This window comes from Trachypithecus francoisi, unplaced genomic scaffold (assembly GCF_009764315.1).
Source record: "Trachypithecus francoisi isolate TF-2019V2 unplaced genomic scaffold, Tfra_2.0 Lachesis_group8, whole genome shotgun sequence".
Lineage (NCBI taxonomy): Eukaryota > Metazoa > Chordata > Mammalia > Primates > Cercopithecidae > Trachypithecus > Trachypithecus francoisi.
Window position 1 is genome coordinate 46,472,777 of NW_022681473.1, and position 20,169 is coordinate 46,492,945.

The 20,169-nt window shown below is 39.5% G+C and overlaps 2 protein-coding genes across 11 annotated transcripts in view; both read left to right on the forward strand.

Moving 5' to 3' along the window:
- Positions 1-16,467, forward strand: part of UEVLD (UEV and lactate/malate dehyrogenase domains) — a 76,838-nt gene extending 60,371 nt beyond the window's left edge. For 6 of the 8 annotated variants that reach the window (XM_033207693.1, XM_033207694.1, XM_033207698.1 and 3 more), the window contains 4 exons: positions 1,499-1,672; positions 10,064-10,124; positions 12,073-12,196; positions 13,607-15,181. In XM_033207693.1, coding sequence (XP_033063584.1) covers positions 1,499-1,672; positions 10,064-10,124; positions 12,073-12,196; positions 13,607-13,774 — 527 coding nt within the window. In that variant the 3' untranslated portion in view covers positions 13,775-15,181. Of the gene's footprint in view, positions 1-1,498; positions 1,673-10,063; positions 10,125-12,072; positions 12,197-13,606 lie in introns of those variants that run through there. The other 2 variants (XR_004436197.1, XM_033207695.1) reach the window with 2 other exon arrangements.
- A 1,695-nt stretch (positions 16,468-18,162) lies between these two features.
- TSG101 (tumor susceptibility 101) overlaps positions 18,163-20,169 on the forward strand; it is a 50,898-nt gene continuing 48,891 nt past the window's right edge. For 2 of the 3 annotated variants that reach the window (XM_033203953.1, XM_033203954.1), the window contains exon 1: positions 19,116-19,271. Coding sequence is in view for 1 of the 3 variants with exons in the window: in XM_033203952.1 (XP_033059843.1) it covers positions 19,230-19,271 (42 nt within the window). In the remaining 2 variants the exon portion in view is untranslated. Of the gene's footprint in view, positions 19,272-20,169 lie in introns of all 3 variants that reach the window. The other variant, XM_033203952.1, reaches the window with a different exon arrangement.

Sequence of the window (20,169 nt, forward strand, 5' to 3'; positions counted from 1 at the left end):
GTAAGAAAAAAGTAGTTGTGTTTTCATTTATAATGCTACACTGAATCCAGGTGGCATATGAATCAGTATTTTAATTTAAAGATAGAAATTCAGTTAGGCTGGGCGCGGTGGCTCACACCTGTAATCCCAGCACTTTGGGAGGCCGAGGCAGGTGGATCACGAGGTCAGGAGATCGAGACCATCCTGGCTAACATGGTGAAACCCCATCTCTACTAAAAATACAAAAAATTAGCCGGGCGTGGTGGCGGGCACCTGTAGTCCCAGCTGCTCGGGAGGCTGAGGCATGAAAATGGCATGAACCTGGGAGGCAGAGCTTGCAGTGAGCTGAGATCGTGCCACTGCACTCCAGCCTGGGCAACAGAGCAAGACTCCGTCTCAAAAAAAAGATAAATTCAGTTTAAGATAGATGTAAAAGAAAACTCAAATCAATAAGAATAAATTATTTTTTATTTTTTGTACTAGTTTTTATCCTCACTTAACTGTTTTAGGAATTATCTATTTTCTACCCCTGACAATTTATATTTAACAATAAAATTTGGCCAGGCACAGTGGCTCATGCCTGTAATCCCAGCACTTTGGGAGGCTGAGGCAGGTGGATCACCTGAGGTCAGGAGTTCGAGACCAGCCTGGTCAACATGCTGAAACCCTGTCTCTACTAAAAATACAAAAAGTAGCCAGGTGTGGTGGTGCACGCCTGTAATCCCAGCTACTAGGGAGACTGAGGTAGGAGAATCCCTTGAACCTGGGAGGCAGAGGTTGCAGTGAGCCCAGATCATGCCACTGCACTCCAGCCTGGAGGACAGAGCAATACTCGGTCTCAAAAAAACATCCCCGCCCCCCCCTACACACACAGTAAAATGTATCTTGTTGAAACCTTGTTAGTGTTTCTTTTTTTTTTTTTTTTTTTTTTGAGACTGAGTCTCGCTCTGTCGCCCAGGCTGGAGTGCAGTGGCCGGATCTCAGCTCACTGCAAGCTCCACCTCCCGGGTTTACGCCTTTCTCCTGCCTCAGCCTCCCGAGTAGCTGGGACTACAGGCGCCCGCCACCACCTCGCCCGGCTACTTTTTTTTTTGTATTTTTTAGTAGAGACGGGTTTCACCGTGTTAGCCAGGATGGTCTTGATCTCCTGACCTCATGATCCGCCCGTCTCGGCCTCCCAAAGTGCTGGGATCTAATGTATATTAAAAATATGTTACGGGCCAGGCACGGTGGCTCACGCCAGTAATCCCAGCACTTTGGGAGGCCAAGGTGAGTGGATCACGAGGTCAAGAGATTGAGACCATCCTGGCCAACATGGTGAAACCCTGTCTCTACTAAAAATACAAAAATTAACTGGGCATGGTGGCACGTGCCTATAGTCCCAGCTATATGTATATATATAATGCTGCAGTACATTGAGGGCCTAATATACTTACTAAAATAATAAATATTTTGTGAGCTAGGCTAGAAGTATATATTTTTTAACCTTTACATTTTTTACCTTGTATGCAATATTTAGTGGAAATCATGACCTATGTGACATGGAAACTGAGTGCATTTCCTGCAAATCGAGTGATTGGAATTGGATGTAATCTGGATTCACAGAGATTACAGTATATTATTACAAATGTTTTGAAGGCACAGACTTCAGGCAAAGAAGTATGGGTTATTGGCGAGCAAGGAGAAGACAAAGGTAAGAAGTACATTTTTAGGCTGGGTGTGGTGGCTCATGCCTGTAATTCCAACACTTTGGGAGGTCAAGGCAGGATTGCTTGAAGCCAGGACTTCAAGACCAGCTTGGGCAACATAACAAGACCCCATCTCTACAAAAAGATATAAAAAATTAGCCAGACATGGTAGTGCATACCTGTAGTCCCAGCGACTTGGGAGACTGAGTGGGAGGATCCCTTAAGCCCAGGAGGTCAAGGCTGCAGTGAGCCATGATTGCACCACTGCATTCAAGCCTGGGTGACAGGGTGAGACCCCATTGCTAAAAAAGAAGTACGTTATTATTAGTTATAACCAAAATTGCCACTGGTCATGGCATTCACATATATCTGAGGACTCCAGAATTGTGGGCTTAATTGGCTTTGTTCCACATTTGAGTGTGCCTTCTGTATAACAGGCCCTATATTGTGAATAAATTCCTCATATGTGTCATTCTGATTGTAATTACTTTTCAGTAAATTTAAGGTTAGACAAGACCACTTAGTAGGATTTTATATTTTTTAATTGAATTTCAGAGTCCAGGATTAATTTAAAACTTTAATTTTCCAGAAAGAAACGTAAATAAACTTTAAAGCATATATAGAACTCTTTCCTTTACTCTCCCCACCCTTCAACCTTGCTTACCTTTCCCAAGTTCAGACCTTCTCCCTAGATACATACCTCCTGTCTGCTGCTTTTTGAACATAATTTTCACTCATTGTTTATCCCTATGGCCTTTTTCTCCAACCACTTGCTCTTTCCCACAAAAGGCATTCAGTCTCCTTATTGGAAAGCTCCTTTTCCTATTTCAAAGGAATGCTTTGCTTATTTGACTTAAGAATCTCTTCCCTTACTCCTTTATTGTTTCTCTCTTGCTATAAAGCCAGGTTGGTCAGTGATTAAAGTGCTCTTTACCCTGATTTTGTTCATTTAAGTATATGAGTACAATAAAGATACAGTATACTATTTGCATAAGTGCCAAAGTGAGTACTATACACTTACAGTGCTTGGATACTTATGAGTGAGCATTTAACATGGGCTGAAATTACTAGAGAAAATTCTATAAAGGCCATTTGGAGTTTGAACTGGAGTTTGGATGAATGAATAGGATTTTAATAGATAGTGAAGAGTAGGAAAAACATTCTAGGAACGGGAAATTAGAATTAGGCAAAAGCACAAAGTTAAGTATGGCATATTCATGGGATAAAAAATGTGGACTACTTGTTGCAGAAAGTTTCAACCAGATAAATGTAATTGAAATTACATTTTGAAGATCTGTGAATACTTGATCAAAGAGTTGGAAAGTGATTTGGGGGAAGTTAGTCATTACTTCATCATTTGAAGTACTTTACTATTAATTTCACTCAGCATGTAAGTGCTGCAAGGTAGAGCATGATACAGAAAATAACCTCTCTGGGCTGGGCGTGGTGGCTCACACATGTAATCTCAGCACTTTGGGAGGCCAAGGTGGATGGATCACAAGCTCAGGAGATCAGGACCATCCAGGCCAACATGGTGAAACCCCATCTCTACTAAAAATACAAAAATTAGCCAGGCATGGCAGTGCATGCCTGTAGTCCCAGCTACTCGGGAGGCTGAGGCAGGAGAATCACTGGAACCTGGGAGGCATAGGTTGCAGTGAGCCAAGATCACGCCACTGCACTCCAGCCTGGGTGACAGAGCGAGACTTCATCTCAAAAAGAAAAGAAAAGAAAAGAACCTTTCTGCCTGTGAGGAGGTGATAATTTACTTGGAGAGTTCGAGAGAGACCATGCACATTAAAAAGTTAAATAGATGTCAGACCATATTTCCACAAAGCAAATCACCTTCTCAAAACGATTTCCTTGGAATTTAAAGTGTCATCTATACTTTGATGCCATTAAAATAAAATATTAACATTGATGATATATAGGTTAGCGATAACTTAAAAATTTGTAGTTTTCTGTGTAGTAAAAATATGTAGTATTATAAAAGAGGACACAAACAAATGGAAGAACATACCATGCTCATGGATAGGAAGAATCAATATCGTGAAAATGGCCATACTGCCCAAGGTGATTTATAGATTCAATGCCATCCCCATCAAGCTACCAATGACTTTCTTCACAGAATTGGAAAAAACTGCTTTAAAGTTCATATGGAACCAAAAAAGAGCCCGCATTGCCAAGACAATCCTAAGTCAAAAGGACAAGGCTGGAGGCGTCACGCTACCTGACTTCAAACTATACTACAAGGCTACAGTACCCAAAACAGCATGGTACTGGTACCACAACAGAGATATAGACCAATGGAACAGAACAGAGTCCTCAGAAATAATACCACACATCTACAGCCATCTGATCTTTGACAAACCTGAGAGAAACAAGAAATGGGGAAAGGATTCCTATTTAATAAATGGTGCTGGGAAAATTGGCTAGCCATAAGTAGAAAGCTGAAACTGGATCCTTCCTTACCCCTTATACGAAGATTAATTCAAGATGGATTAGAGACTTAAATGTTAGACCTAATACCATAAAAACCCTAGAAGAAAATCTAGGTAGTACCATTCAGGACATAGGCATGGGCAAGGACTTCATGTCTAAAACACCAAAAGCAACGGCAGCAAAAGCAAAATTGACACATGGGATCTAATTAAACTAAAGAGCTTTTGCACAGCAAAAGAAACTACCATCAGAGTGAACAGGCAACCTACAGAATGGGAGAAATTTTTGCAACCTACTCATCTGACAAAAGGCTAATATCCAGAATCTACAAAGAACTCAACAAATATACAAGAAAAAAACAAACAACCCCATCAAAAAGTGGGGAAAGGATATGAACAGACATTTCTCAAAAGAAGACATTCATACAGCCAACAGACACATGAAAAAATGCTCGTCATCACTCGCCATCAGAGAAATGCAAATCAAAACCACAATGAGATACCATCTCACACCAGTTAGAATGGCAATCATTAAGAAGTCAGGAAACAGCAGGTGTTGGAGAGGATGTGGAGAAATAGGAACACTTTTACACTGTTGGTGGGATTGTAAACTAGTTCAACCATTATGGAAAACAGTATGGCAATTCCTCAAGGATCTAGAACTAGATGTACCATATGACCCAGCCATCCCACTACTGGGTATATACCCAAAGGATTATAAATTATTCTACTACAAAGACACATGCACACGTATGTTTATTGCGGCACTATTCACAATAGCAAAGACTTGGAATCAACCCAAATGTCCATCTGTGACAGACTGGATTAAGAAAATGTGGCACATATACACCATGGAATACTATGCAGCCATCAAAAAGGATGAGTTTGCATCCTTTGTAGGGACATGGATGCAGCTGGAAACCATCATTCTTAGCAACTATCACAAGAAGAAAAAACCAAACACCGCATGTTCTCACTCATAGGTGGGAACTGAACAATGAGATCACTTGGACTCGGGAAGGGGAACATCACACACTGGGGCCTATCATAGGGAGGGGGGAGGAGGGAGGGATTGCATTGGGGAGTTATACATGATATAAATGATGAATGATGGGTGCTGACGAGTTGATGGGGCAGCACACCAACATGGTATAAGTATACATATGTAACAAACCTGCACGTTATGCACATGTACCCTAGAACTTAAAGTATAAAAATAAATAAATAAAAAATAAAAAAATAAAAAAATATGTAGTATTTATGTAATTTTAAAGAAAAGCATTTTAATAAAAGCAGTATTTTAAATCTGTAAAAATCTGCACTGGCTACTAGAAAACTCAGTGCTAGAATGAGGCAGCCTATAGAATAAACTCTTAAAAAACCCGACAGTGTGACTGAGCGAAAATGCTTCTGAAGCTCCAAATGCTCCCTGACACTACACACTAATCAACAGGACCCTGGAAAACGGTAGCAAACAAGAACTTCGAGCAAGTGTATTCAAGTAATGAATGTCTAGGGATTCGAACAAACTCAAAACCCAACATAGACCAAACCCTCTGGTCCATGTTGATCTCTTGCTTGCCTGGTTATTGCACATCTCACATCTTCCGCTCTAGTCTACCCTGTAAATGATGTGAAATTAATAGTATTAGTCAAAACTTACAGAGTGTTTATTGTGTGCTCTCACATATTAATTCAGTCTTCCTAAAACATGTTATTGTTTTCAAAAGCTTTCAGAGGCTTCCTCTGACCAAACCATTAAATTGCATTGCTTGGCACTCAGGGACCCCCAAAATATTACCCTAATCTTTCCTCCCAGTTATAGTTTGGGAGATAGCCATGTTACGAGAGAGCTGGAAGGGACCATCTATTACATTTTGTTTTAGGGAGCCAGTGAATGTAGGTATTGTAAAAGTGACCTGCCTGGAAGCCTACAGCTTTTAGGGTCAAAGGACTAGCACCCAGGTCTTTTGTCTCCCAGGCCTACCCCACAGCTTTGCCACAGGGGCATTTACCCACTTTGTTTACCTCCCTTATAATCCCTTTGCCTTCTCGGCCATCTTACTGATATCTTTCAAGGTCTAAGTCAAGCACCCCTTATACAATAAAGGTTTTTTCCTGATCACATCACTTCACAGTGATTTCTTCACTCCTTTGAGCTAAAGCTATTTCAGTCTATAAGGTAATAAACTACATATTGTCTCATCATGTTTCTTAGGTTGTCCTGCTGCTTGTTCTTATTTGTGTATGACCTTCTCCTTATTTAGAGTGCAAATTTTTTAAGTTCTTTTAGTTGAAAAAGTAGTACATTCACACTGTAAAAATAAGTACAAAAAGATATGCAGTGAAAAGTCTCCCTTAGATGCCAGACACTCAATCCTTCTCCCTAGGGACAATCACAGTTATCAGTCTCTTTTTATAATCTTCCAGAAATATTCTATGTATAGGCAAGCACACATGTGAAATAGACACCATACATCATTCTTCACCTTGCCCTTTTACTTACCAATATGATTGTGGAATGAATGCACAGTAACAGAGAGCTCATTCATTCTTTTTAACTACTGGATATACCATAATTTATTTAACCAGCCTCTCTAATTTACAAGTTTTGAGGAATAGTTGATATACAATAAATATTGAATGAGTGAGAATGTATGAAATATGGTTGTATTAATTTCTCAAGTCTCATAAAGAGAAAATACAGGCTGATGTGACATGATAAATATACCACCTACCCTAACCTAGTATATTTGGGTAAAGGAAGAAAACAATCTAGTAGAAGTTATTGTGAGCTCTTCAAAGAGGAACAATTTAAAACCTACCAAAAAGCAGTTTGTGTTTGATTAAATGACCTTTCATCCCAAATGTAGGAATTTATTTTCAGAAACATTTATTGACCACTTGCTTTGCTCAATAAACACTGTGTTGACTGCTGTTAGAACTATATAGATGTGTAAGAACCTGACCCTGTCTTTAGGAAACTTTGAGTCTAATACTGGAAATGACTGGAAGGCTGTATTGACATACTCTGAGAGAGGTCCAAGGGAAGTAGGATAAAACCACAGGGAAGAGATGCAGTAATTCTGTCTTGAGGTCTCAAATTGGAACTAGAAATAGAGAGATGTAGGTGCATGCAAAGTGAGATCGCATAAATGTAGTATTATGTAATATTTGACACACGTAATGCTAGTATTAAAACATAACTGAGCACTGATGAATCCATACTCAAATCAAGAACATTACCAATACTGAAGTTAACTATTTACTTCTCCCCAGTCCATCTCCCTGTCTGCCTTCTAGAGGTACCATGTGATCACTTTTTATTCTGTCTTCTACTCTTCTTGAAGAGCTAGTTATATCCATGGATAGGTATATTTACCTTGGCCCTGGTGTCAGAAATGGATTAGAAGCTCCCTCTGCTGGTTTCATGTACAGATACCAACTGGTTAGACTTTTGCATAAGTGATACCATCACAGTAATTGCAATTATAATTACTTTTTATTGTGCCTACTATGTGTATTAAATATTTTGCATATCTCATTTAAATTTTATAAACTCTCTGTGCAGGAGTGGTGGTTTTCCAGATTTATACATGAGGAAACGTAAGGCTCAATGAGATAAGTAATTTGCCCAAGATTACATATCTGTGAAGGGCAGAACTGAGATTTGAACCCTGATCTGACTCTGAAGCTGTGCTCTTCCTTGCTGTCACTTAAAATAATTTATCTAGAGCATTTAGTACAGTATCTGGCACAGAGCAAACACTCAGCAAATGGTAGCTATTATTACAGTGATTGGCAAGACGGTGATGAATAGAAAATTGGCAGAAAGACATGTAAAAATACTCTTTGAAGTAAAGCAACATTAGGATTTGGAAATAGATATAAGAGTAGCAGTTGTGTAAATAAAATATTCTCTTCAGGCATTTCAGAGACAAGTGACAGCTACAGCCTAGGGAGGAATCACATGACATACCGGACCTTTAGATCTATTTCCTGCTTCATCTTCTCCCATTCTCTCAGGCATTCTATACTAGTCAGATGGTTGACTTGCAGTTACTGAATGGTTCATGCACTCTCATGCCTCCTTACCTTAGGACCTGCTGCTTCCTTTACCTGAACTCGTTCACTTGGCTAACTCCTGCTTACCCTTTAGGATTGGGCTTGAGTGCCACCTCTCCCAGGAAGCCTTCCTTAATTTTCCAAGTTAAGTAAGTTCATACAAATAATGTAACAAATTTTTAAAGTAATCCACCTATTTCCCTTCTATCTAAGTAAAACATATATGCCAAAACACATTTTTCAAAACACCCGGGCTAATGTTTAAAGAAAGTAATCCACCTATCACCCTTCTATCTAAGTAAAACATTGTTAAAAATCCCTTAATTTGTCCACATGTATTTATATTTTTCATAAAACAGTTCATGGTTTTGTGTTTTTTTCTTATATAAAAACTTTTGGCTGGGTGTGGTGGCACACGCCTGTAATCCCAGCACTTTGAGAGGCCAAGGCAGATCACCTGAGGTAAAGAGTTCAAGACCAGCCTGGCCAACATGGTGAAATCCTGTCTCTACTAAAAATACAAAAATTAGCTTGCTGTGATGGCAGGCACCTCTAATCCCAGCTGCTTGGGAAGCTGAGGTAGAAGAATTGCTTGAACCTAGGAGGCAGAGGTTGTAGTGAGCCAAGAGAGTGCCACTGTACTCCACCCTAGGTGACAAAGTAAGACTGTGTATCAAATAATAATAATATTAACGTGTGATATAAATTTCTAGTTTGGCCAGGCGTGGTGGCTCACACCTGTAATCCTATCACTTTGGGAGGTCGAGGTGGGTGGATCACCTGAGGTCAGGAGTTCAAGACCTGCCTGGCTAACATGGCGAAACCCCATCTATACTAAAAATACAAAAATTAGCCAGGTGTGGTGGTGGGTGCCTGTAGTCCCAGCTACTCAGGAGACTGAGGCAGAATTGCTTGAACGGGGAGGCAGAGGTTGCAGTGAGCTAAGATCACATCACTGCACGCCAGGCTAGGTAACAGAGCGAGTCCATCTCAAACAGAAAAAAAGAAAAAAGAAAAAAAAATATAAAGAAATTTCCAGTCTGTGTATACAGCTTTGAAGTTTTGAATTGTTTTTATAAATGATGTAGTGAGAGGAAATGGGTAACCCAGAAGATTCTTTGAGAAAACAGGACCCTGGGGCCAGGTGCGGTGGCTCACTCCTATAATCCCAGCACTTTGGGAGACCGAGGCAGGTGGATTACGAGGTCAGGAGTTCAAGACCAGCCTGGCCAACATGGTGAAACCCCGTCTCTACGGGGTTTTTTTTTGAAAAAAAACACACACACACACACACACAAAAATTAGCAGGGTATGGTGGCATGCACCTGTAGTCCCAGCTACTCAGGAGGCTGAGGCGTGAGAATCGCTTGAACCCAGGAGGCAGAGATTGCAGTGAGCCAAGATCATGCCACTGCACTTCAGCCTGGGTGACAGAGCAAGACTCCATCTCAAAAAAAAAAAGGAAGAGGATTCTCTGCCTCTGTAATAGCTATGGAAATTCTAGCCCAAAATAGGTGATCAGATTATTCCTTACCTGGTGAAATTAGTCTCAGTGCATTTCTCAGCAGAACAAATGTCAAGTGCTTATAGATTTCTACTTTGATAGTAAAATGGCCCTTGCAGAACTGTTACCGATAAGAGAGAACAGGTAAGGAGACTGCAAGTAGACTTTGGGGATAATGTTTTTTGTAGTTCAGAGTTTTCCTCACCTTGGGCTAGTGGTATAGCACATTTATTGTCATCCAGTGGAAAAATCTAACTTGCTAGAAATGAAAAAACTTCTATATAAATATTAGCACAGGTACCCTTGACTGCAAAAGATCGGTTATCACATCTTAATCCAAAGAGAGTCATTGGCAAAACATAATTAATTCTTCATCTAATTTTTAGTGCTCACATGGAGTGGCCAAGAAGTAATGAGTCATACCTCTCAAGTGCAGCTGTCCAACAGGTAACACTGACTGGAAATTTGCATTTATCCAACGAAAAATCATGTACTTCATAGCTAACAGCTATTTATACAGTATGTACTTACCAGGCTTCTGGAAACAAAACTAGTATGGACAAACACAAATGTATAAAGGAGTACTGTTTTATATTCTTTTATTTCTTATCTGAAGGTAGATCTAAGAGTTCTTTGCAAGCTTTTTCAGATAACACAGTTCACATTTAAAGGGTAAAATATGTTCTTTATTTGTAGACAGTGATTTACTGCTTCTATATCTAAACATCTGAGCCTCGCTCTGTCACCAGGCTGGAGTCAGTGGTGTGATCTCGGCTCACTGTAACCTCCACCTCCTGGGTTCAAGTGATTCTCCTGCCTCAACCTCCCAAATAGCTGGAATTACAGGTGTGCACCACCACGCCCAGCTAATTTTTTGTATTTTAGTAGAGACGGGGTTTCACCATGTTAGTCAGGATGGTCCCAATCTCCTGACCGCATGATCCACCCACCTTGGCCTCCCAAAGTGCTGGGATTACAGGTGTGAGCCACTGTGCCAGGCCAACAATTTTCTTAATGTAGAAGATAATTTGTTCACACCACTTAAAAATGAGTATCTATTAATCACATGCAAATAGAACTGGAAATCAGTCTAATGTGAATGGATAAGCCATATTATATGTTCAGGCAAACAAAAAGTGTAACACACCGATCCTTGTATCTTTTGCTTTTATCCAGAGGCCTTCCAGGGGTCTGTACTCCATAGGCAGGACTCTACGCAGAATTTATATTCATGCCATTTGTTGTTCACTGTCATATAATAACATTTTCCTGAAGTCTGAGAGGTGGCATTTTTAGTTTTCGAAGCCATCAGCTTATGACTTTTAGAATATAACAACTGGAAAAAGTGTTCTCTTTCTTATTGAGAAGATTAGTGTATGGTATAATTCATTCTAATCTGATTATACAATCTTGCATTTATACTTTTTAAATGGAAAAAATTTAAGTGTTTATGATTTTTATCATTTACAAAAGAATGTATGCTTATTATAAAATTTCAAATACTGCAGATATCTATAAAGTATTAAAAGAAATTAAAAAGCTAAGGTAATTCCATTTTTCAGAGACAACCATTTTTGACAACTTAGTGTCCACATGCCCCCAAAATTTTTTTCTACTCATGAGGCTGAAATGGGAGGATCGGTTGAGCCCAGGAGTTTGAGACCAGCTTGGGCAACATAGAGACCCTATCTCTAAAAAGAAAAAATTGTTTTTCAATGCTTCTACAAATGTATAATAATATAGATTTGTGTTATTCAAACTATCTTGCAACTTGATTTCTTTCCTTAATGATAAATCTCAGACATTTTTGCACATTGTACATGTAAATCTACCTTATTCTTCTCAAAAGCTACATGGTACTACATGGTAGTGATTTGTTTAACCATTCCTCTTTTGATGAGTTGTTTCCAAATATGCAGACATGCTTATTATGTACATCTTTGCACACTTGAGCATACTGCTATAAGATAAATACCTAGAAGAGGAATTTCTAGATCAGATGTTACCAAATCTTCTTAAAAGGTTAGATCACTTTACATTCTCAACAGCAGTTATGGGAATGCCTGTTTATAGTTTCTCCAAGTTAATTCTCAGTCTTTTTAATTTTTGCCAGTTATCAGTAGGCAAATTGGTATTTATTGTTTTAATTCATATTTGGTTAAATATCAATGGCAGTGAACATTTTTTATGTTATTAGGTCATCTGTATTTTCTTTGAACTGCCCGACATCTTAAGAAAAGTTTAAATAAACATTAGATTATCTATAGGCTTCCCTAACAATTGCTGTATAACTCGTTTCTGTCATAGAAACATCTAATTAATACCTTAACCAGAATGTAAAACTAAATGTGCATATTCTGTGGATTTTCTGAGATCATATATTTTTGTAACCTAGAGCCATGGAACTGCTTAGAGTAAAAGGTCAAAGATCCTGGTCTGTTGGACTATCAGTAGCTGACATGGTTGACAGTATTGTAAACAATAAGAAGAAAGTGCATTCTGTATCAACTTTAGCAAAGGTAATTGCTATTCTTATTCTCTCATTATATTTTAAACTTAGATATTATTAATACAAAACTAGCAAAATCATTATTCATACTCTAACCCCAGGTGTCTTCAGTATCACCAGCTTTTAGAGTAACAGGTAGGAGAAAGCAGTTTAGTTTAAGCCCTATCCTGCTTAGCTATGAGAAGTCTGCCAACTTGGGCAACATAGACCCACATCTTTACAAAAACAAAAACAAAATTTTGCCAGGCATGTGACAGCCACTCAGTAGGCTGGGGTGGGAGAATCTCTTGAGCCTGGGAGGTTGAGGCTGCAGTGAGCCATGTCACTGGACTCCAGCATGGACAACACAGCGAATCCCTGTCTCCAAAAATAAAATCTTGACTGGGCGCCGTGGCTCATGCCTGTAATCCCAGCACTTTGGGAGGCGAGGTGGGCGGATCACTTGAGGTTAGGAGTTTGAGACCAGCCTGGCTAACATGGTGAAACCCCTCTCTACTAAAAATACAAAAATTAGCTGGGCATAATGGCAGGTGCCTGTAATCCCAGCTACTTGGGAGGCTGAGGCAGGAGGCAGAGGTTGCAGTGAGCCAAGATCACACCACTGCAACTCCAACCTGGGTGACAGGCTGAATTGAACACTAAATTCTAGTGTTCAACAGCATGAGCGTGATTATTAATAATTTATTGTACATTTCAAAACAGCTAGAAGAGGGCAGGTGTGGTGGCTCATGCCTGTAATCCCAGCACTTTGGGAGGCCGAGGTGGGAGGATCCCTTGAGCTTAGGAGTTCAAGACCAGCTTGGGCAATATAGAGAGACCTCATCTCAAAAAAAAAAAAAAGAAAAGAAAAACAAAATAGCCAGAAGAGACCATTTGGAATGTTTTCCACACAAATAAATGATAAATGTTTGAGGTGATGGATAGCCCAATTACCCTGATTTGATCACTACACATTGTATGCATATACTGAAATATCACATGTGCCCCACAAATACATACCATTATGGTACCAGTATGTGTTTTTTTTTTAAGACGTTATTGTCATTTGACTGTGCCCAGAGACCATCCCATGCCCCTCACCAGGAAATCCATTCTTAACTATCTTTTTTCTTAGCCCCCAACCTGGTACCCATATTGCAGGGGGGCTAGCTTACTTCTCTACAAAGTGAGTGTCTGACCAAGTTGCTTCCATCTCTCAAAAATTTTCTGAAATGATAAGTTTATAAAATCAATGAATGATTGTGAGGTCTGGACTTCTGAAAATAAAATAAAAATAAGTAAATGAACAAAAAAAAAAACTTTTTAAGTCCAACTTGTATCACTTTGTCTTAGAACTAAGAAAGCAAGAAAGTATGCATTTTTGTATTAACTTCTTTGCAGTGATTTAGTTCTATTAAAATCCCTATTTTTCTCATTTCAGGGTTATTATGATATAAATAGTGAAGTGTTTTTAAGTTTGCCTTGCATCCTTGGAATCAGTGGAGTATCTGAAGTCATCAAAACCACACTGAAAGAAGATACAGTTTCTGAGAAACTCCAAAGCAGTGCATCCTCAATCCATGGTCTCCAACAACAGTTAAAACTTTGATTCTCAAATGCAATTTGAGAGGCTGAACTTCTACGTAAAGGGAAAAGTCATTTAATTTTACCAATATATATAGGTTTGAGAATTTCTGTATCCTGCTATTTATCCTTACAAACTGCTTGGTTAAAGTAGAGGGTTTCTTGATTAGCTTTGGGATTTAAATCCTTAAGAAGTTACATAAGGAGGGGAAAAATTAATTTTATTTGGGGTTCTTGAGATATCTATGCTGTTCTTCAAATCTACAGCAGGGGTAAACATTCATCTGAAGTGTGCATCAATTTAAATCATATATCCTAAACTAAAAGCACAATTCACACTTTGGGAATATTTTATAAGTAATACATCTTTAAAAGAAAATTACCCTTTGACTTTTATAATAAACATAAGTTCAAGGCACAGATTTACAAAATCTGTGTCAGTTGTACATTCACAGGATCCACAGCTTAAGTTACTAATGTTTCTTGTGTAAAATCCTGTTGGTAGTAATAGTAAAGCATTGTATTTCCCTTCTTCAAATTAATTAGCTACCAAAAATGGAAAAGAATTTTACATGCACTTTAAAACAGAAAATGGAAAGTGAATTTTTAAAATGATATGCATTAAAAGTTTAATTTAATTTCCAGTGGGACTTTATGAAATTTTCTATAACTTCTTCCTGGAGTATATAAGATCTCCAACATCTCATAAATTAATTGTGATATTAGTAGAACCATAGACAAATGTATATTTTTAGTAGAAATAGATTATGAATGAAAGCCAAGCAGCTTACTTTAGAGCCAAACTATGAGATTTTCATTAAAAACATTGGTCCTAATAGGGAGAGGTCGAATGGACTCTCCCCATTATTTGTTCTGAGCAAATCCTTTAACCTCTCCTGATCATACTACAGTTCAGAGTACACACACTTTGGTGATGGATCAACAGCAATATTTTCTTATGTGAAAGATAGCTTATTATTACTATTGTGACATTACAACTAATAGTAACAGTTAACATTAACACTTCATATATACCAGGCAGCATGATAAGCACTTTATTATTTTACTGAATCCTCACAACAGCCCACTGAGGTAGGGACTATTACCATCATCATTTTATAAAAGGAAACTGAGGTTTAGTCCTCAAGAAGTCTTGGCTATTAAGGGGCACTTATCCATACAACCTCTACTTTTTCTAGGCACTAAAAGGGGAAAAGCCTTAACAGCCAAAATAGTTATCAAAAGACCCTAAAGTTGGGGTCCTACACACCATGAAAGGATTACTTTTATTCTCATGTAAGGGCATGCTTTTATAAAAAACAAACATGGGCTGGGCGTGGTGACTCATGCCTGTAATGCCAGCACTTTGGGAGCCCGAGGCAGGCAGATCACGAGGTCAGGAAATCGAGATCATCCTGGCTAACACGGTGAAAGCCCGTCTCTACTAAAAATACAAAAAATTAGCTGGGCATGGTGGCAGGCACCTGTAGTCCCAGCTACTCGGGAGGCTGAGGCAGGAGGATGGCATGAACCCAGGAGGCGGAGCTTGCAGTGAGTGGAGATCACACCACTGCACTCCAGCCTGTGCGACAGAGCGAGACTCCATCTCAAAAACAAAAAAGTTTAAAAATTTGCCAGGTGTGGTGCTGTGCACCTGTAGTTCCAGCTACTCAGGAGGCTGAGGCAGGAGGATTGCTTGAGCCCAGAAGTTCAAGATTACAGTGAGCTATGATCATGCCACTGCACTCTAGGCAACACAGTGAGACCCTGTCTCTAAAAAAATAAAAATAAAAATAAAGCAAGCATATAATAGGTTAATCCAGGCGGAGATAAGAGGGTTTATAAGGCCAGACACATCCTAGGTAAAGAGGAAATAGGCAAACTAACGCTGTTTTAGTGTAATAAGGAATGCTTATAATGATGAACTTTAGTCATAAAGAAAAGGTGAAATTATATTCAGTAACCCATGTTTAGGAAAGCAGAAAAGATTTAATATGCTTGGAAAGATTCCCACCAGAGTTAACTGGATAAAAACCTTGGATATTTGAAGAGAAAAGCATTTAGGTCTATGTAATTTCAATATGCATGCGAATTAGTTCATGTTACCCTAACAATGTATTCTTACTGTCCTTTTTTATGAATTAGGAAAGTAAAACTGAAAGAACTATTGTTTTTAAACTAGCCTTTTCTAATATTTGATATCTAAAAGTTAGATAATACGTAATATGCTTTTGAACAATAACCAGAAAATATTGTATAATAAATTACCAATAACTCATTAATTATAAAAGGAACATGTCAATACAACAAATGTTTATTTAACACCTACTGTTATTCCAAATACTGTGTTAGAATTTGACTATTTGAAGATGAATAATAGTCTTTGCCCTCTGGAAGGCCACAATGAAGAAGTAATTCTCTGTATCAGATATTTCTTTGAGTGTTAAGTATATTAGTAATCATGTTGTAAATCCCAGTGTAAGTCAAGAAGCAATATCACCACCACCACCTCCCTATGATTTTGTGATAATTTGACATTCTCAATGCTTGTTAACTTTCATGTTTTTATTTTTACAAAATCATGCAGAGCTTGTTATAATTTTTAGTGGGGTTTGGATTAAAATGCTTTTTTGATGTAGCAGAAGACAAATTTTTTTCCATTTTACATTGTTTTCCTTAAATATTAATGAACAAAATAAACTGATTTCAAAATCACCAGGTGATACTTCATTTATTAAGTGAAAGGAAACATTCAGATTAAGGAGATTTTTTCATACAATTCACACAGCACCCAGGATATTTAGTTATTTTGTGTAAAATGAAGAGACTAGATTTTATCAATTGTTTTCAAACTTTTAAAAATTATTTTTAGCAAGAAAACTTTTAAAAATCTTTTTGTTTTTGAGCCAGGTTCTCACTATATTGCTCAGGCTGGACTCAAACTCCGGCTCAAGTAATCCTCCTGCCTCAGCCAATGGAGTAGCTGGGACTGCAGGTGCACCATCAGCTTATTTGTGTTTTCATCTGTGATAATCGGGGGATTTAAAATTCTCCACTAATATACGTGAGGATAGAAATCAAAATGCCTAAAGAGTGGAAAAAACTCGTATTTAGTGTTGAAATGGCAAGCAACTTTCAAAAGCATTTCAACTACTGTTACCTTCACATCAAAAAATTAACTGATTTTGCTATTTCTAAAACCACAAAGACTTTTTCCCACACACATTCAATCCTTCATGGTTCCAATGAAATAGATAAGAAGTTAACACTGTATATTGAGGTATAGTGTTGACCCTGAAAGATTGCAAAAGACTGATGGTAAACATGCAGCAAGAAAGCTTTTTAAACAATATATTGCTGGGCACAGTGGCTCACACATGTAATCCTAGCACTTTGGGAGGCTAAGGTGGGAGGATCACCTGAGCCCAGGAGTTCTGAGGCCAACCTGGGCAACAAAGTGAGACCTCATTTTTACAAAAAATTAAAAAATTAGCTGGGCATGGTGGCACATGCATGTGGTCCCATATACAAGGGAGGCTGAGGCAGGAGGATCACTTGAGCCAGGGAGGTTGAGGCTGCAGTGGGCCATGTTCATACCACTGCACTACAACCTGGGCAACAGAACAAGGCCGTGTCTCAAAAAATATATAAATAGGCTAGGTGCAATGGCTCACACCTGTAATCCCAACATTTTGGCAGGCTGAGGCAGGTAGATCACCTTAGGTCCAGAGTTCAAGACCAGCCTTGCCAACATAGTGAAATCCTGTCTCTACTAAAAATATAAAAAATTAGCTGGGTGTGGTGGTGGGCACCTGTAATCCCAGCTACTCAGGACGCTGAGGCAGGAGAATCGCTTGAACCTGGGAGACAGAGGTTGCAGTGAGCCGAGATCATACTATTGCACTCCATCTTGGACAGCAAGAGCAAAACTCCGTCTCAAAAAAAAAAAATTATATATATATACACACACACACACACAAAATTTTAATATAAATTTATATTTATAAAATATATACATAATATTACCTGGCATTCCTCCAATTCATAAAGGTACAGTTGCTCTAATTAAAGGGACTCCTGGTTAAGCCGTGGCTTTAAGAACAGTTTGAAAAGCCCATTGCTTTTAAAAGACATAAAACAGCAAGTAAAATGGAAGGACAGACTGACCTCTAGTTTGGTTTGACTGGAACTGTATGCTTAACTAAGGAGTTGGAAAACAGGTGGAGGTTGCAGTGAGCCAAGATGGCACTACTGCACTCCAGCCTGGGCGATGGAGTGAGACTGTCTCAAAAAAAAAAAAGAAAAGAAAAGAAAAACAATACCTATTGGAATAGCCTTTATTTGTGTGTGTTAGCAACAGTTTATAATGATGCTTCTACATGCTTTCAGTTAGACCCTCCTTGTGAATGTGACCTTCATTTAGATGCCAACTTTGAAGGGAATCAATACCACAGCCTTGTTCTCATTAGGGCTGTACTAAAATAATTGAAACTGTCACACATCTCATCATCAAACTCAAAATTGTACGATACCTTGAATGACACTGTGGTTACAAAACTGACGGTGATGTGTAATGATGACTAATGTAAGTCACCATGAAGAATTTTTATGGGAAGTAAAAATTCAATTAAGATGGAAGTACCTACCCTTGCATTGGGCAAGGCAATGAAGATCTGAAGTAAGCCTGCCTTCAAGGGCTTGGATTTTGACAGTGGACAGGTACAAAAATACAGCACCAGGTAAAATACGGCCTGTATTATCATTTATGTCTGGGTACAGGAGAAATTCTGACTTAGGGAATGGTTTCCTGGAGAAGAAATTACTATCTGGCTTCTCGTGAAACAAAGGCTCTACATTTTACCCTTGCCAACGTAGTATGAAGGTCTTTAAAGCTTAAAAAAAAATCACTAATTAGAGGAACACTGGGCATCATCTAATGCAAGTGTATCACTTTACAGTCGGGAGAAACTTACGCCTGAGCTAGAAATGCACTAGCCTACCATCATCACAAGGGCAAGTTAGTGACACAACACTCTGACTGCCAGTGCAGTGCCCTCCCACTTGATGAATCAGTCATTAAGGCTCATTGGCAAGCCATTCCTACTTCTTCCCTTTCTGGCACTAGCTTCCTCAAGTCGACTCTGTGAAATATCTGCCAATGTTATCCTGAACCAGAGTTTCGACCCTCGGAACAGTCTTGCCCACATCTTTGGGACCTGATTCGTCCTGCTGAATCCGGCACTCGAGGGTAGGGTTGGTTGGAACCCACCCCACCAAGCCTCTCTCAATCCCACACGCTGTCCACAATCGCCCGCAGGACGGCGGCCCGGAAGTGACGTAGGGAAGCGGAAGTGGTGCCTTGGTTCCGACTTCCTGTTGTTTGAGGCTGGGTCGGGGGTGTGCGATTGTGTGGGACTGCTTGGGGCAGCCCAGCAGCGGCTGACTCTGCCTGCCGGGAAGGGAGTCGCGAGGCGGCCGTCATGGCGGTGTCGGAGAGCCAGCTCAAGAAAATGGTGTCCAAGGTGAGGCTGCGACGCGCTCGCCCTCCAGCGCGCGCCCACCGCTCCCTTCCTTGCCCTGCCGAGTCCGTCCCGGCCCAGCCAAACAAGCTTCCCAGACGGGCCGGAAGCCCCAGTGCAGCCCTTAGCCACCTTCTCAGACCCCCGCCCCGAGGCGCCTGTCGCCTGGTGCGGGAATCCCCGTACGGGAGCTGGGAGGGTGTGGGGCGGCGACAGTCGACAAAGACGTGGAGCGGAAACTGCCTGACACCTGCCGCCCACCCGCCCTTCTCTCTTCCACAGAGTTTGGAGCTGTCTGTGAGGCAGTGTGGTTTTCGTCTTAGTTTTTATAAACACAAAGACGGAATCATATTTCGTTCTAGATCTGAGGCAATCCTCTATTCCTGTCCCAATCCAGGGATCCTCCAGTCTTAGCCTTTCTTTTGCTGTCCCGCAGAGATTGTGGCCTTTTCAGTTTTGTATTCTCCAGAAAAGTCCAGAGAAGCCAAAATACCAGTCCCTTACTGAAATACATACCATTACCGTTTCAGGGATTTGCTAAGAGTAACTACTCTTAAGTGTATGCTTCTTATAATGCGTATTTATTTGCCTTGAGCTTAATTTATGATCTTCACGGCTCAAGGCTAGTGGGGTTTTTTTTCAATTTTAAAAAAGCGGTTAAGCATTTTGTATTTTAAAGCCATGATTTATTTATATAATTACTTCAAACGTGGCACCTCACACCAAAGTGGAATGGTTTTTGTTATGTTTCGTTGTAATTTTCCAAAACATGTAAAATGATTGAGAGTTGAGTCCTGACCAGTTCAACGTGTTAGCTTCGGATAGTTTTGTCAAAGCAAGAATGGTAGCAATCAGCGGTTTAAGCGGTTTCAATTTTTAATAAAACACATTATGTATAAAA